The sequence below is a fragment of the Chelonoidis abingdonii genome, chromosome 1, assembly GCF_003597395.2.
Source record: "Chelonoidis abingdonii isolate Lonesome George chromosome 1, CheloAbing_2.0, whole genome shotgun sequence".
NCBI lineage: Eukaryota > Metazoa > Chordata > Testudines > Testudinidae > Chelonoidis > Chelonoidis abingdonii.
The window spans coordinates 308,730,114-308,747,203 of record NC_133769.1 but is presented as its reverse complement, the minus strand read 5'-3'; the positions used below and the strand labels follow the sequence as shown (position 1 = coordinate 308,747,203).

Genomic DNA, 17,090 nt, shown 5'->3' with positions numbered 1-17,090 from the left:
GCATTTCACTGAAAAAGGGGCTTTGATCGCTGATTGGGCCTGTATGCCACAATATAAATATTAAGTGATATTTAAAAACCACTCCCTTCTGTGACTGAGTCACCTTATTATCTCCGGCCTCCAGCAAGAGGAAGGTTTGTTTGTGTTTGACTGGATCTTGGCTTCCTGATACTCCCAGTCTGTTAACTACCCAAACAATCTCCTCAGGGCTCTGCCAGTCCTAACTTCCATGGATTCCAAGGCCAGAAGGGACTGTTGTGATCATCTAGCCTGATCTCTTGTAAAACACAGACCATAGAACTTCCCCAAAATAATTCCCCAAGCAGATCTTTTAGAAATGCATCCAATCTTGATTATAAAAAATGTTAATGATGGAAAATCCACCAAAATCTGGGTAAATTATTCTCATGATTAACCTCTCAAAAATTTCCAGTTTATTTGCAGTTGAAATTAATCTAGCTACAACTTCCAGCCATTGCATTGTGTTAGACCAGGGGTCGGCAACCTCTGGCATGCGGCTCATCAGGGTAAGCACCCTGGCCGGCCGAACCAGTTTGTTTACCTGCTGTGTCAGCAGGTTCAGCTGATCATGACTCCCACTGGCCGCAGTTCGCCGTCCCAGGCCAGTGGGGGCTGTGGGAAGCAGCGTGGGCCGAGGGAAGGGCTGGCCACAGCTTCCCTCCTCCCTTATTGGCCTGGGATGGCGAACCGCAGCCAGTGGGAGTCACGATCGGCCAAACCTGCCAACGTGGCAAGTAACAAACTGGCCCGGCCCGCCACCGTGCCAGAGGTTGCCGACCCCTGTGTTATGCCTTTATCTCCTAAAGAGCTGATTATTAAATATTTGTTGTCCATGTAGATACTTCTAATCAAATCACCTCTTAATCTTTTCTTTGTTAAGGTACATAGACTGAGCTTTTTCACTGTAAGGCATGTTTTCTAATCCTTTAATCATTCTTGTGACTCTTCTCTGAACCCTCTCCAATTTATCAATATCCTTTTTGAATTGTGGGCACCAGAACTAGACACAGCATTCCAACAGTGATCACATCAGTGCTAAATACAGAGGTAAAATAACCTAGCTCCTTTTTCAGCATCACTGCTTCCCAGGATGGAGTCCCCATTCTGTAAGTATGGCCTACTTTCTTTGTTCCTAGATGTATACATTTAACCATATTAAAATGCATATTGTTTACTTCCATCCAGTTTACCAACTGAGCCAGGTTGCTCTGAATCAGTGACCTGTCCTCTTCATTATTTACCTCTTTCTCCAATTTTTGTGTCATCTGCAAACTTTGTGATATTTTTACATTTTGCCTTCACCTTGCAGGTTAACAATAGGTATACTACAGCCCCTACGCTCCTCTGAAAGCATCCCCCGGTAGTATCCAGGACCAATCACTAGACACTCTCAGAAATTACGCACACCTTGACTGGTATAACCAGGATCAGGTCCTTTATAGCATCTTAGCACTGATATATATTTATAGTACAAACAATCAAGTTTACTATTAAAGACAAAAATTTTAGAGATATTGAGTTAAAGAAAATGATGGAAACAAGCGTTTACATATAAAACAAAGGGTATAACACACTTCCTAGAGTGCAAACTTTAACAGGCTCAAATCCATCTAAAGTAGTATCTCATGTAAGGCAATCTCCAAGGTTCACTAAACAACATGCCTGAGATCCACTTTTCATGAATGCAAAAAGTTCTGTCCTTTTTGCTCCCTCAGTGATGAATAACACAAGGAGAAGCAGAAGGATATTTTATTTCCCAAAACTCATTGTTTTGGCCTCCGATTCAGGATGACTCCCATAGTTCCTGTCCTGGTGTTCTTGCTTTAAGTTATCTTCACATATTCGCAATGACTCCATATGCAAAAATGGACTCCCATTGTTTGCTTACGGTGCTTAATTGACCCATGAACCTATGCAGACAGGTACATACGTTTGGCAGAACTTGTTTGTCAACCCTGCCTGGGACGCAGACTCTAAAATATATTTTCAGTACATATACACAACTTCTTAAATATCATCCGTATACATATCACACAACGATTGAGGATCAGTGTGATATAGAATCATAGAATATCAGGGTCAGAAGGGACCTCAGGAAGTCATCTATTCCAACCCCCTGTGCTGGCTTTAAGATCTCATATAACATTATAGATAAATACTGTGAAAGCTGTATGCTATGTCAGGTGCTGTTATAGAACAATGAACCCTTTCCAAGCTGGTACCCAATAGGCCTTTGTGTCACACTCTACCACTTCCCATACGTCGTAGTGCCCCAATCTGCTTGTTCTCCTGTTCTGCTCACTCTTCTGCTTCAGTACACTGAATCCTTCTTGTCTCTAGAGTCGTGATAGACAGGAAAATCACACAGCAGGCCTTGAACTGTGACTGATTATGGCCAACTGTTGGAACTCTCTCTCCTTCCCTTACCCGGATACCATCTTGGTGTAGGCTTCCTTAGTTGTGTCCATGGCACTGGTACTCAGAATGAGTGATGCCAAATTCAAGCTGCAATGAGGTGATAAAGAAAACCAAACAACCACTGATGCTGCCATATTATTCTTCTGGGAGATTTAACACCTTTGTAATTGCTGGTAACTGGACCCTTACGTCTAGGTCTCCCATCTTCCCCGCACGAGCCCTGCTCTGTTGATCCTTTTTCCCCTCCTGTGCCCCAATGGATTGTCTCAAGGAGCCTGCCTGCCTGCAGTAGGAGGCAGTCCCAGCTGTGTAGAGGCTGCCACGGGTTAATGATACCATATCTCCCCCTGCCCTGCAATAACTGGACTTTTGGTTCTGGTGCCATTTAGGGTTCTCAGCTCCCCTTTTTGATCAGATTTTCCAGTTGAAAACTGAGCACCTGGCAACCCTAAATGGCACCAGGACATAGAAGCCAAAAAAACAGTTGGGTGCCAACCTTATTCTTCCCACATGCCAGGGGAACCAGAGCCCTAAAGTCCGGTAACAGCCAGGAAAGGAGCCCTCTGAATGGCAATCTGGACCTCTCTGTTGTTGCTGCCAGAGGAAGACCCAAACTGCTCGTGGGGTATGACTTTGCCTATGTGTTATGGGCCCAGTAGGCGGGCCTGCCTGCTGCTGAAGAGAAGGTGCTGGCTATTTAGCAACCACTTCTGCAGTTGCTCGTTGCTAAATTAATAGGCAAGAGCAACACGAGCGCACCCTTCAGCGCACCAGGCGAAAAAGCAGCTGGCTTCGCTCCCGTGGAGGAACCCCGCCCAGGGGGCAGCCTCTCTAGCCCAAGACTGGAAGAGCAGACCCCAGCTGCAGGGAACCACGCCGAGCCCTGGGACGAGGACAGGGGACCCTAGGTGCTGTCACCCGCTTAGCCCGTGCACGCCCGTGCCCCTTTCACCAGGGTTAAATCTGCGGCCTATCTGTGCCAGGCCAGCCTCGTGTCTGGGGATAGACACTGCAGCGGACGGACGCGTTCCAGGAGCCGGAGGCTCTGCGGGCTGCTGGCTGGGGTCCCGCTGCCGGGCGGGGAGCCAATGGGGACCGCGAGCGCCCCCAGCCCCGCGGAGGCTCGTTCCGTTGCCATGCCAGCCACTGCGGGGAGGGGCAGGAGCGGGCTGGGCGCCTCCTCGCTCCCAGTCCTCCCGCGCTAGGGGGCGCGAGGGAGGAGCCTCACCGCAGGGGCGTTCGCCTCGCTCGCTGGCTAGCAACCAATGAGCGGCGGCGACGGGTGGCGATGGCTCCGGCTTCCCTTTCTCACGTGGGGCTGGTGGTTACTGGAAGAGGGGGGAGTGACGTCACTCCACCCCCTTCAGTCCCATCAGCCTCTGCGCGCGCCGCGGGACTGCTGGTGGGTTTGTTGCTCGGTTCTCACAGTGCCCTGGTGGCGGAGCGAAAAGTAACATGGCGGCGGCCCTAGACCTGGCCCGTCCGCGGTGAGTCTCCCCCTTCCCCGGCTTCGCGGCCCTGGCCGGAGCCACCGCCGCGGCCCCCTCTAACCGCGCGCCGCTGTGTTGTTTTCTCCAGGTTCCCAGACAGTGACGTCGAACAGGACCCCGGGGCGGCGGCGCAGGTGAGAGGCCCGGCGCGGCGATGGGCGGGAGAGCGAGTGACAGGGGCCCGCGGGGCGGGGCAGCGGCGTGGGCATCTCCTGTGCCCTGGGCGTCGCCCGCGGGGCGTTTGCAGGGCCCAACCCCTCTCTTCAGCGGGAGGAGCCTCAGCTGCGGCCGGACACGTGTGTCTGCAGGTGTGGGCGCGCCTGGTGCAGCTCGGGCTTGTTTGCGTGGGGTTGATCTAAGCCAGTGGTTCTCAAACTTTTGTACTGGTGACTCATTTCACATAGCAAGCCTCTGAGTGTGACCCCCTCCCTTATAAATTAAAAATGCTCTTTTATATATTTAACGCCATTATAAGTGCTGAAGGCAAAGTGGAGTTAGGGTTGAAGGTTGATAGTTTGCAACCCCCTGAGGGGTTCTGCCCCGCAGTTTGAGAACCCCTGAGCTAAGAGATGCAGTAGCAGCTACGTGGATAGTGTAGCTCGGGCGTCTCAAACTCAAATGACCACGAGAGCCACATCAGGGCTAGTTCATTGGCCTGAGAGCTGCATCACTGACGCACACTCCCCTCGCTGCACCTGGCCTTGCTCCAACTCCATCCTTTCCTTGAGACCCTGCCTCTTCCCACCCTTCTGTGCCCCCATTCCAACCCCTTTCCTGACGTCCCCACTCTAACTCTGCCCCTGGAGAGTGCATGAGGGGTGTGATGGGGACTCGGCACAGAGTTGAAGTGTAGCAGGGGGTTGGGGTGTGGGCAGGGGGCTCGGGGTGCAGAATGGGTGTGGGATGCAGCAAAGGGCTCAGGGCAGGGGTGTGGGGTGTAGCGGGGTTGAGATGCAAGCAGGGGGCTCCGGGCAGGGAGTTGGGGGTGCAGGAGTGCTTTGGGCTGGCAGCGGCACACACCGAGGCCAGGGCAGATTACTGGCCCCACTCTGGGAAGTAGTTGGAACCATGTCCCTGCAGCCCCTGTGGGAGGGGGATGCAGGGCTCCCCGCCAGGTATCTCCTCCAAAGCTCCTGTTGGCCGCGGTTCTCCACTCCTGGCCAATGGGAGCTGTGGGGGGGCGGGGGGTGTTGCCCTAGAATCCAGGGCAACACATGGATGGAGCCCTCTGCTTCTCTCCTCCCCCCCCCCCCCGCAGGGAGGTGCTCGAAGGGGGCGATCCTGCGGCTGTAGTTTGCCCACCCCAGCCTGGAGGTAGGCTGAGGGAGTGGGGGTGGGCCACTTGTCGGGCTGCAGGAAATAGCCCCATGGGCCACATGCAGCCTGCGTGTTTGAGAGCCCTGATGTAGCTGAAGTCAACATACGTAGGTCTATTTACTGTGGTAAGTCGACAGCTGATGCTCTCCTGTCGACTCCGCTTACGCTTCTTGTTCTGGTGGAATACTGGAGTTGAAGGGAGAGCGCTCAGCAATAAATCGATCCCCCGCTGGATCGATTGCTGCCCACCAATGTAACCTGTAGTATAGACTAGCCCTGAGTAGTTAAGGTTATGTGGAGTTTCTCTAAAAGCACGTTAACTTTAGCGTAAGACTAGCTTTTGTTGCAGCTCCTGTGAGAGCACCTCTGAGCACTTCAACAGCTAACAAACTGAGCCTCAAAGTCTCTGCAAGTGTAGCACTGACAGACTCCAGTCATCAGCGGGCAGGATCAAACCTGGGATTTCTGGAGTTTAGTGCATGAGCTAAAAGCCTAGCTAAGGCTGTAGAGCAGACTCATTTTCTCTCTTTAAGTGTTCTCATTGCCACTAGATGGGACACAACACCACACCCAGTAGGTGTGTGGGTTACACAAGGTAGAAAAGTGTCATAGAGCTGGGGAAATGGAGGCACAGAGTGCTGAAGTGACTCTCCAGCAGCCTGGCTGAGTTGGTGTTAGGGCTGGAATAAGAATCCAGATTTTTGATCTCATTTTATCTCTACTACTAGACCATAATGTCTCTCCATAGGACTGTTTGTTATTGTGGAGGCTTCCTCAAGTAGCTATTTTCAGCATTAGCATTTTTATAAAGTGCTAACTGTGTGTGCTAGATGCATTACAGGCAATGATAAAAACAGGATCCCAACTCTGAGTAAATTACAGTTTAAATAACATACAGATGAAGCATGTTTTGCAAGGATAGATGCAGAGTGACTGAGCAGTGAAGTTTTATGCATGACTTTAATAGTTTTTGTTTCCTCTTAGTCTACTCCATAAATGTTTCTTTCAGAGGAGATAGTTGGGTTAGGTTATCTTGGAAGAACTGATTTTTGAAGAGAGGGTAGAACCATATCAGACAGCAGAGGAATAGATTTCTTGGGGGAATTCTGTGCCATTGCACAATGCCGAATTTTGCAGAAATTAATGGGTTTTTTATGCAGAATTTACTTTCCCCCACATAAATGGGCTACAGTGCTGCTTGCCACCACTAGAGCCACTGGACCCAGCACAGCCTAGTTCGTGACAGAAGACACTGCTCTGCGGGGGAGGCAGGGAGGAGCTAGAAAGTTCCTGGCAGCTGCAGTTCCCAGCATGCCCTCAGGGAAGGAGAGGTTGGCGCACGGGAATCTCCACACAAACCCAGGACCCAGCATCAGGCTGTTTCTGTCCCTGGATTTCTGAGGGGTAGGGGGATGGGGGTCAGGGCTGGTGGGGGGGCCCCAGTTGGGCTCTGGGAGGGGAAGGGGAGGTGGGTGTCTGGGCTCGGGAGCCCCTGTGGGCTCTAGGGTAGAGGAGTTGTTTGCGCTTGGCTCCCGGCTGGGCTCTGGCAGGGAGGGGGCAGAGAAAAAGGAACTGGACTGTCATAGGAGTTTCTTTAACCCTCTAGTCCTGGGGGAATTTTTGTGTCTGTATTGTTACAGATATACTTGCTGAAGGTATTTTGAAATAAATTACCAAACTACTTGAAACTGACATGATTATGTATTGTTATTTTGACAAATAAAATTTGCAGAATTTTAAAATATTGTGTGCAGAATTTTTATTTTTTTGGTGCAGAATTCCTCCAGGAGTAGTATAGGGAGCAAAAGAGAGATAACAAATAAGTACTTCTGTTACTGATAGGAAATTGTACAATAATTTGAGGGCGAGGACGAAGGTTTTCAAGTGGTGTTGAAGTAAGGAAAAACAACTGAAGGATTTGGGGAGGGGCTAAATGTAATTGGAATTGTAGGCCAAGATAAATGATGCTCTTGCAATCATTTCATTGATAGGGACAAGTTTAGAGATTTGGGCCCCATGCAAAGATCTTAATAGTAAGAATGGAGTGGAAAAGATGAATTTTGGAGATGGTGTCCACTTTACTTTAAAAGATGATATATGAAAATATCATAAAATAACCACAGACATATCTGCAGCCTTTTCTGTGTGTGAGCCCAAGCTTAAGTGTTCGGCACAGGTGAGTGCAATTATTAAGAATCATTTTGTTTAAAAGAAATAGTCAGTAGAATCTGATCTGATGTTACACAGATGCTTTAGGTCAGGTTTCATTAATGTAGGATTAGAAGAGGCTTTCTTACCTAAGCAGGTCTTTGTTAAAAGTCACTGCATTTCTTTTCAAGTTATACTGTTGTATCAAGACTGCATATTTGAAGTCATGCTCTTAAATAATCTGCAGTGGACTACTTAAATTAAAGCAGGTGCATGCTTCATGCCAAGATTTAAAAAAATGAGCTACTCATGAACCTAACTTTAGGAATCTGGTTCTTAAAACTTTGGCCTGGAGTTATATGGAAGAGATACACGAGTTTCTTTATTCTGAGGTTGTTATAGTTCAGGGGTCAGCAACCTCTGGCACGTGGCTCGCCAAAGTAAGCACCCTGGCGGGCTGGGCCAGTTTATCTGCCACTGTGACAGTGCTGCCTGTGGGAACCAGCTGAGGTCACTCAATCAGGGTGAACTGCAAACAAAATGAGGCGGACAAACCCCAAACGCTGGTGGTTATTCCAATACTTAGATTTACCAACCAGCACAAAAGAGCTGCTGTAGTACCTCACTGGTTACTTAGAAGTTTAAACAACGCAGTTCCCTTAAAGTGCCCAGCCTCAGGCCTCCGTCCAGACACACCTGTCAAACATATGATGATAATATCCTGAAAATCTTATCCATCAATTAAAGAAGATTCTTCATCCAAGATACCCACGTAATTATATTAGATTACACAATACACGCTATACAAATTTTATTACTAAGCTAAAAATTTATTACAAAGAACGAGAGATGGTTTAAAAGAAATATAACATACAGACTTGAATCAGTCTTGAGTTCGATACTCCAGCGGACGTGACTTGTAGTTGCCCAAAAGCCTTAGAATAGTCATAGTATAGCAATTTCAAATATTCAGGGGGCTCCAGTCAATGACGGGATCTCAAATCATGGGCTTCAGTTTCCCCCTCTGAAACCCAAAAGCAGATCTGAATGAAGCAGGGTCTTATAAAACATCCCACACGCTTCGACCTGAGAAAACCATAGGCTTAACTCCTTCCAAACATCTGGCATAGCCAGAGAATTATTCATTAAACATTCAGATACAGTTACCAGCAACTTCACAGAGGTCACATAGACATAATACATCACTCGAGTATCATCTAAATGCCTAATATTCCTTTTTGATCTTTGAATAAACTATACAATAGACAAGACTTGTTTGCTTACATCACACATACTAGAAAACATCTGCCTTTACTCTAACAACAGATTGCATTTTCAATCTATCATTACATATCTTGCCTAACTATCTAAGCTTCACTCATGGTCAGGTCATTAATTAAATCTCTGGCCTGTCACCTTTAGTGAGATATTAATTATAACTCATAACGTACAGCCACATGCAGTTTGGCCGATTGTGGCTCCCAACTGTCCAACGGTTCGCTGTCCCAGCCAACGAGGGGTGGGAAGTAGTGGCGGGAGTGGTAGCGGTTGCCCGAGCTCTGGAAAGCTCATTTGAAAACAAAGTACGAATCTTGTTCCAACTCTCGGAGAAAAGCTCAATTAGTCATTTCTTATATTTTTGGATGTTTGTCAATTGTGAGATATTTGAAGAAACAGAAATGATAATAAATTTTGCAATTTATTTTAAAATCTGTGGTAATGACTGTAATTGGCACATCGTTTTTTCTTTCGTGAAAACCTAACTGCCTCACAACCTCCTGCACTGATCTATACTTCACTATTAGGTGAATGGTAGCTGCTAGGGAATCATGTATGTGAGGAAGGCTATTTTCCAAAGAGCCAAGAGACATCCCATGAGGGCTTTAAGAGTCAGGACAGATGCACTGATTGTAATTCTGATATGGCTCTTCATGATTACAGGAATAGAATACACCATGGTATCTGTTTTGTACTAGTGGAGTTTTTTTTCAATGTGTGCCTCATTTCGTTCAATCAGAAGCAGAGGATGCCTTATTGGATATTCTTCGCATGACACTACGTTGAATATACGATAGTGTGCATCGTAAGTCAGTCTAAATCTCCATTTGTGTAACATAGAAAATTGTAGAATTCATAGTTGGCAGAATCAGGAGGTTCACATAGTCCAACCGACTCAAAGGGGACCAATCCCAAACATAGTGTTTTGTCCAATCCCTAAATGGCCTTCAAGCTGAACTCACACCCTGGTTTAGCAGGCGGCTTCCATCCACAGTTATGCTCTGCCATTCTTCCTCCTAGCTGTCTGGTTGAAGTATAACAGAGTTCATGCCACTTTGTGCGCCCTGTGTGCATGTACCTCATATGCAACGTTCCGATACTGAGGCAATCTATAGATGTTCTTTAAATTCATTCAAATGCAGGGAATCCATAGCAGAACCTACAACATAACCAGCAAAGAGCTAGTGTCTTCTGTGCATGGTACTGGATTCCATCATCAGATCCGTGGTTGCGCTGCTGGCTGTTTTAATCCTGCAAGAGGAGCCTTGAGCCATCTTCCATTTATCAGATTTCTGCTTTTTATTAGAGGAGAAACATGAGCAATTGGGTTCGCTCTCATTGAAACTTCCAGTACTTCATTTGTAGTTCTCTTTCACCCTCTTGTTCCTTCAGTTGTGTGCCTGGCCTAAACCTTAAATTGTAAGCTCTTTTGTACAAGGCGCTCTCTTCCTGGGTGTTTGTCAGCACCTAGCATGATGAGGTCCTGATCCTAATTGTGTTCTTCAAGCACTGCAACAATACAAATACAGAAAAAAAGTAGTTTCTGTTGGAGTGCATAGCATTTGTTGTACTATTCTGCTATCATTCTTTATTTTCACATAGGAGAAATCCAGGTAATCAGTTTAAAAATGCAAGTTTGTAACTCTACTCACCTATGCAGCAACTGTTCAAGAATTAAATCTTCATCTGTAAGCATTAGTTGAAAACAATTGTCTGCCTCAAATTGTGATCTCTCTGTAGTTGCACTTCAAATGGGTCTCTGGGGATAAAAATAGAAACTGAAGGGACGGATGGTGGCTGACCCTGAGCAAGTGGGCAAGGTGATGGGTGCATGTGCAATGCAGAGGTCAGGCACACAACTGAAGGAACAAGAGGGTGAGGAGTGGCTGAGGAGTGCAAGCACTGTGCATTTCTAGTGCAGTAGTGGCTCTGGCCTCAAAGGGGAGAAGGGTGGCATTATGGTGGGGCTGTTGGGCTTCATCAAAGTGCGCTGGCCAGAAGAGTTAACTTGGTTCTGGAAGGTAGTGCGTATCTCATTCTTTCCCATGGTGACAGAGCTGCTGTACTCCTTGGAAGCCCAGGAAGAATTCTTATTAGCCAGGATGCATTTTAGCTGGGGGCTCCCACTGCATCTGATCTTGGTACAATCTCTCTAGACCACTGACTGAACAGTTCTTAAGTACAGGTTTTAATATGGCATCACATAATAACATAAGAATGGTCACACCAATGGTCCATCTAGCCCAGTGTCCTGACAGTGGCAAGTGTCAGATGCTTTAGAGGGCATGAACAGAAAGGGCTATTACTGAGTGATCCATTCCTTGTTGTCTGCTTATAGCAATCAGAGGTACAGGCACACCAGGATCATGGGGTTATGTCCCTCACCACTGTATGTAATAGCCATCGATGGGCCTGTCTTCCATCTACTATCTATTGCTTTTTGAACCCAGGTATAGTTTTGGCTTTCCCAACATCTCCTGGCAACAAGTTCCACAGGTTGTCTATGTGTTGTGTGAAGAAATATTTCATAGAATCATAGAATATCAGGGTTAGAAGGGACTTCAGGAAGTCATTTAGTCCAACTCCCTGCTCAAAAGCAGGATCAATCCCCAACTAAATCATTCCAGCTAGGGCTTTGTCAAGCCTGACCTTAAAAACCTCTAACAAAAGAGATTCCACCACTTCCCTAGGGAACCCATTCTAGTGCTTCACCACCCTCTAGTGAAAAAGGTTTTCCTAATATCCAACCTAAACCACCCCCAATGCAACTTGATACCATTACTCCTTGTTCTGTCACTGAGAACAGTCTAGATCCATCTTCTTTGGAGCCCCCTTTCAGGTAGTTGAAAACAGCTATCAAATCTCCCCTCATTCTTCTCTTCTGCAGACTAAACTGTCGACATAAACAATCCCAGTTTCCTCAGCCTTTCCTCATAAGTCATGTGCTCCAGCCCCCTAATCATTTTTGTTGCCCTCTGCTGGACTCTTTCCAATTTTTCCACATCCTCCTTGTAGTGTGGGACCCTTATGTTTGGTTTAAACCTACTGCCTATTCATGTTCAATAGTGCCTCTGGTCATTTACAAGTTAGCTTTTTAAACCCCTCTTGTCTCTGGGTTAGCCCTGCCCTATTGTCAAGAAATCTCAAAAAGGGTAACAGATCAAAGGAAAACAGGCTAGAACCTCATTAGTAAGATTTCAGCCTACCTGAAACAGCCCATGCATAATTTTAAAGCAGGGGTCGGCAAACTTTCAGAAGTAGTGTGCCGAGTCTTCATTTATTCACTCTAATTTAAGGTTTCGCGTGTCGGTAATGCATTTTAACGTTTTTTAGAAGGTCTCTCTCTATAAGTCTGTGTGTTATATAATTAAACTAGTGTTGTATTCTAAAATAAACAGGGTTTTCAACATGTTTAAGAATCTTCATTTAAAATGAAATTAAAATGTTGATCTTACACTGCCAGCCCGCTCAGCCTGCTGCTGGTCTGGGATTCTGTTCACCTAGGCCGGCAGCTGGCTGAGTGGTGCCTGCGGCTGGGACCCCAGCTGGCAATGGTCCGTCAGCCAGAACCTCCAGACACAGCAGTCGGGCTGGTGGGGCCTGGCTACCAGGAACCCAGAGGCTGGAGTCAGGGCTGGGGCCCTGGTATGTGAGGGGATGTAAAGGTTGTCAGGGCAAGGGGTGCTGGTATGTGTGGGGGTGACCCATCAGAGTCAGGCCAGGGGTGCCGGGTGGATGAAAGGAGTCAGTATTAGGAGGGCTGGGTTGTATGAGGGGAGGTACAGGGGCTCCGGGCAGGGGCCTGGGAGGGTGGGGGCTCAGGCAGAGGGCAATGGGTGTTGATGTGGGGGAGGGGGCTGGGGGGGAAATCAGGGGCTCGCAGGGAGAGTGCGGGTGACTGCCACCGTCTAAAACTACTTCACCTGCTGCTCCTTGTCCCCTGACTCCCTCCTGCACTGACCTCTCCCCAACTGCCCCCCCGGACCCCACCCCCTATCTAAGGCCCCTGTGTTCCTTCGTCCCCAGACTGGCTCTACCTCCTACCTGTCCCCTGACTTCCCCAACCTCATCCACACCCTATCCCAGCCACCCAGACTCCCATGCCTCTAACCACTCCCTGTCTTCTGACAGGACCCCAGAACTCCCGACCATCCAGTCCGCCCCCTCCCTGCCTGTCCCCACCCTTCTATCTACGCCCTTGCTCTCTGACAGACCCCAGACTCCCAACTCATCCAACCCCTTGTCCCCTGACCCCCTCCAGAGACCCCCCCACCTAACTCCCCCCCCAGAACCTCCTTGCTCCCGGTCCCTGACGCCCTGACCCCTATTCACCCCTGCCCCCCTCACACAACCCGGGACTCCCATGCCCCATCCAACCCCCTGCCCCTAACCACCCCCGGGATCCACCCGCCATCCAACCCACTCTGCTCCTGTCCCCTAACTGTCCCATCCTTATCAGCCTTCCCAGCCCTGGGCCCTTCGCATGATAAGCTGCTCTGCCCTCCGTTTGAACAGGAGCGTGTCTGCGCGCAGTGGCAGGGCTCCATGGAAGGGGATAAGGTGGGGAGGGCCGGCAGCTTGCTGCTCTCGGCCCTGCGTTCCAGCCCGGATGAGTGCGGAGGCCCGCGGCTTGCCGTCCGGAGAGTGGGGCCTTTTCCCCCGGGCGCATGGCTTGCTTCTGCTCCCTGCCCCTCGGGGAGTGGAATGGAAAGGGAGACGCGCGCCAGGCTGGGCAGGATTTTTTATGGCTGCTGGAGTCCGACAGGCTCCAGCGTCTGCCATTAAAAAATTGGCTCCTGTGCCGTCTTGGCACGCTTGCCATAGTTACCGACTCCTATTTTAAAGCAAGCAAACACACAAACTAACTCACCCAAGAGATCTTGTGGCATTCCTTCCTCTTCACCTGGAGAATCTCCTTGCAAAGCTCCCTGTACTGGTCCCATTCGCTATTCTCCCTGCTCCTGTTTTGCTAGTTCATGCTTTCACCAGTGGGAAGGAAATACTTGCACCAGTGTAATTGCTACTAAAATACCCCTATTATTGACGGATTCTACTTTTCAAAGTGTGTTTTGTGAGCAGCTGAGATATCAGGGTTGGTCTTACTATGATACTGGCTTTTTGCTTTTTGGCACAAGACTGAAGACCTTGAGGGCTTTTGAAAGCTTCTGCCTATTTTATGTGCTAAGTAGCTGAGATGTGAGAGTTAGGAATCCACCGACAGTAATTCAGGAAGAGAATTACTGAGTAACTATCCCTTTATTTAATAGCCTCAGAAGCAGTACAAGACTATTCTCTTTAGCCACATGTCTACTGGTAAGGTGTGTAAATCAGAGGCACTTATTTCCAAGTGATATGTCAGTATGGGGAGCAATTATTGCTGCTCATTTGGGGAGTTATAAATTAGTCTTTGCTGCCTCGCACATAATGGAAATGGTTATACTATAACTTATTCAAAATCTGTTTGCTCTTTCTTTTTCACAAAAGTCATTTGAAAAATGTTATACGGTCAGTCAGTCATATTTTGGACTTTGTTAGCGGTTAGCTCTAAGGTAAAGGCTTTGGAGAATCAAGCTGAGGAATAGCCAGCATTCCCTTGAGCTCAGGATATTTAGTTCCATGAAATTTCATGAAAGCAAAATTGTGCTAATCAGGTGTGCTGGTTGATTTTTTTTTCAAGCAACAGATTTCACTGTGGGCTACACACTGAGTTCTATTGTTAGAAGGATTTACAGAAACTGTCATATTAAATTTTTGTATTTGGATTTGCAGGAGCTGACAGTGGCCATGGAACAGAAGCCAGATGATGCAGAATATTACTGTCAAAGAGCTTATGCTCATATTCTTCTACAGAATTACTGGGGTAACATCTCTTAAACTATACTGTGTATCCCTTTAAGACCACATTATGACATTCCTTACCGAACAATGTCTTTAATCAAGCAAAGTATAGTGATAGTCTTAGAAATTTGTTACTTTTAATCAAAGCAGCCCACATTTGCCACTAATATAGCTCTTCTGATATCTGATCACTTCTGGTCTCTCATGGAAGCTTTGCAGTCCTAACTTTCCATTTAATGTGTTGAGTACACTAATGAAAGAATAACCCATTGTTTCAATTTATTGCTTAGTTACTTTGGTTACTAGATTAAGGCTTCAGACAGGCCTTAAACTTTCTCCTTATTTTATTAAAAGTGATGTAACACTTTAAGTATGTTCTGTTTCAAGAAAAGTTTCACTTTCTAAATGATTCCTTCTGTATCTGATCCAGTTCTTAACAGGGATGCCCAGAGGATTCAGGGGGCCTAGGGCAGAGCAATTTTGGGGGCCCCTTCCATAAAAAAAAACTTGCAGTACTATAGAATACTATATTCTCGTGGGGACTCCTGCAGGGCCTGGGCAATTTGCCCCACTTGCCCGCCATCGTCCCTCCCCTCCCCCCGCAGCCCTGGTTCTTAGAAATTTAAGGTTTATTTTTATTTTTAATAAAATTGGCCTTGGAATGCCCAGCTTAAACCCAAACCGTCTGACTGACTGAAGGTCATAGTCCGTTGCACTTAGGGGGGAGAGCAGCAGAATGAAGGATAGACTAGCTGTATGCTACTGGGAAATTCTGCATCAAAAAATTAAAAATTTGGAGCCAAAAAATGTAAATTCTGCACACATTTTAAAAGTCTTCATATTTTATTTGTCAGAATAACACTATATAATCATGCCAGTTTCAATTATTTTGGTAATTACCTGTTAGTAAGTATGTCTGTAACAATACAGACACACACAATTTCCCCTAGGAGTAGAGAGTTAAAGAAGCCCTTATGGCAATCCAGTAGTTGGTTCTCTACCCCCCTTTCCCTCCCCCAAACCCAGACACTCACACTCCATCTCCCCCAGAGCCCAGCCATGGGCCCCCCTCCCTGACCCAGACACTCACCCCTGACCCCCAGAGGCCAGCTGTGTGGCCCCCCTCTAGCCTGGACACTCACAGACCCTACACCCTCCACAGCCCAGGGATCCAGAGGGAGAAACAGCCAGTGCCATTGCCTCCTTCCTTTAGGGCATGCTGGGAACTGCAACTGCCAGGAGCCCCCCAGTTTCCTTTCCTTCCCCCTGGCCTTGTCGTCTATTTGTGAGCTGGGCTCTGCTGGGTCCAGTGGCCCCTAGTGGCGGCCAATATCTCTGCCATCCATTTCTGTAGGAGGAAAAAAGGAAATTGTGTGTGCTCAACGTTAATTTCTCAAAATTCTGCATTGCACAGTGGCACAGATTCCCCCATGAGTAGCTATAGCAGATTTGAGTGGTGAAAATATTGTAAGATAATTACTGTACTTCAATAGCATGACTTTCTGCATAAATTTAAGAAAACTAATACTTCATGCTCTTCATTTAAGATGTAAAAATGGAGCTCAGGACTCTAACTGTAGCATTAACCACAATCTGCTTGTTCTCTTAGGCAGTGCTTAAGTATGTGAATTACTTTGTGTTAAAATTAAAAAATTCAGAATGTTAGCTTTGTCTCTTGATTCAAGTCAAATGCAACATTAGGGCAAATTAAGTTACTGTGTTTCTATTGTTTCTAGAAAAGAGTAATATGCTCTACATTAAAAAACATGTGACTGCTTATTTGTAGGCTCCGTGCCATACTTCTTAGGGTGTGAGATTATGGCTAAATGTTGAGTTGGGACTGAATTGTCGCTTTGCTTTTATATCTTTGGTTTAAGATACGTAACTGCAATTCTTAAGAGACTAATGTTGAAAACTGACTTTCTACAGATGCTGTTGCAGACGCAAAGAAGTCCCTAGAACTCAATCCCAATAATGCCACAGCTTTTCTCAGAAAAGGGTATGTAACCATTTAAGAAGCTACAGGCAGCAAGTTTCCATTTTCCATTTTTGAAATATACTGTATTCATTCTACCACTACTACAGTTTGCATCAGATTGGGGTCTCAATTTCCCCTTTATAGAAGGTGGACTAAATAAATTAGTGTGATGAGGGTCAGTCTCAAGGAGGAGTGGGTGGGGGGAGCATTCATAGCTTTAGTCATTTGGATCTTTATAAGAGGGCTGTTGGACAATGGCATTTTAAACTTGGTACCACTTTTAATCTAAGATTTTGGTGATTGACTGTGAAGTATCTGTAAGTCAAGTCAAAGCTGCAGAAACTTTCAGAAGCCTGCATCCCAAGAAAAGGAATAAAAAATCATAGGCAGGAGTTGTAGACCAAGCTGGATGAGCAAGCATCTCAGAGAGGTGATGAAGAAAAAGCGGAAAGCTTACAAGGAGTGGAAGATGGGAGGGATTAGCAAGGAAAGCTACCTTATTGAGGTTAGAACATGTAGGGATAAAGTGAAAAAGGCCAAAAGCCATGTAGAGTTGGACCTTGCAAAGGGAATTAAAACCAATAGTAAAAGGTTCTATAGCC

The 17,090-nt window shown here is 46.9% G+C and overlaps 1 protein-coding gene across 1 annotated transcript in view; it reads left to right on the top strand.

Annotated features, from left to right (window-relative positions):
- Nucleotides 1–14,442: 14,442 nt before the first annotated feature.
- The window catches only part of SUGT1 (SGT1 assembly cochaperone of MIS12 kinetochore complex), a 53,382-nt gene continuing 50,734 nt past the window's right edge, over nt 14,443–17,090 (top strand). Inside the window, exons 1-2 of the mRNA XM_075061560.1 lie at nt 14,443–14,532; nt 16,440–16,509. Of these exons, the coding sequence (XP_074917661.1) occupies nt 16,485–16,509 (25 nt within the window). The 5' untranslated portion in view covers nt 14,443–14,532; nt 16,440–16,484. The remainder of the gene's footprint in view (nt 14,533–16,439; nt 16,510–17,090) is intronic.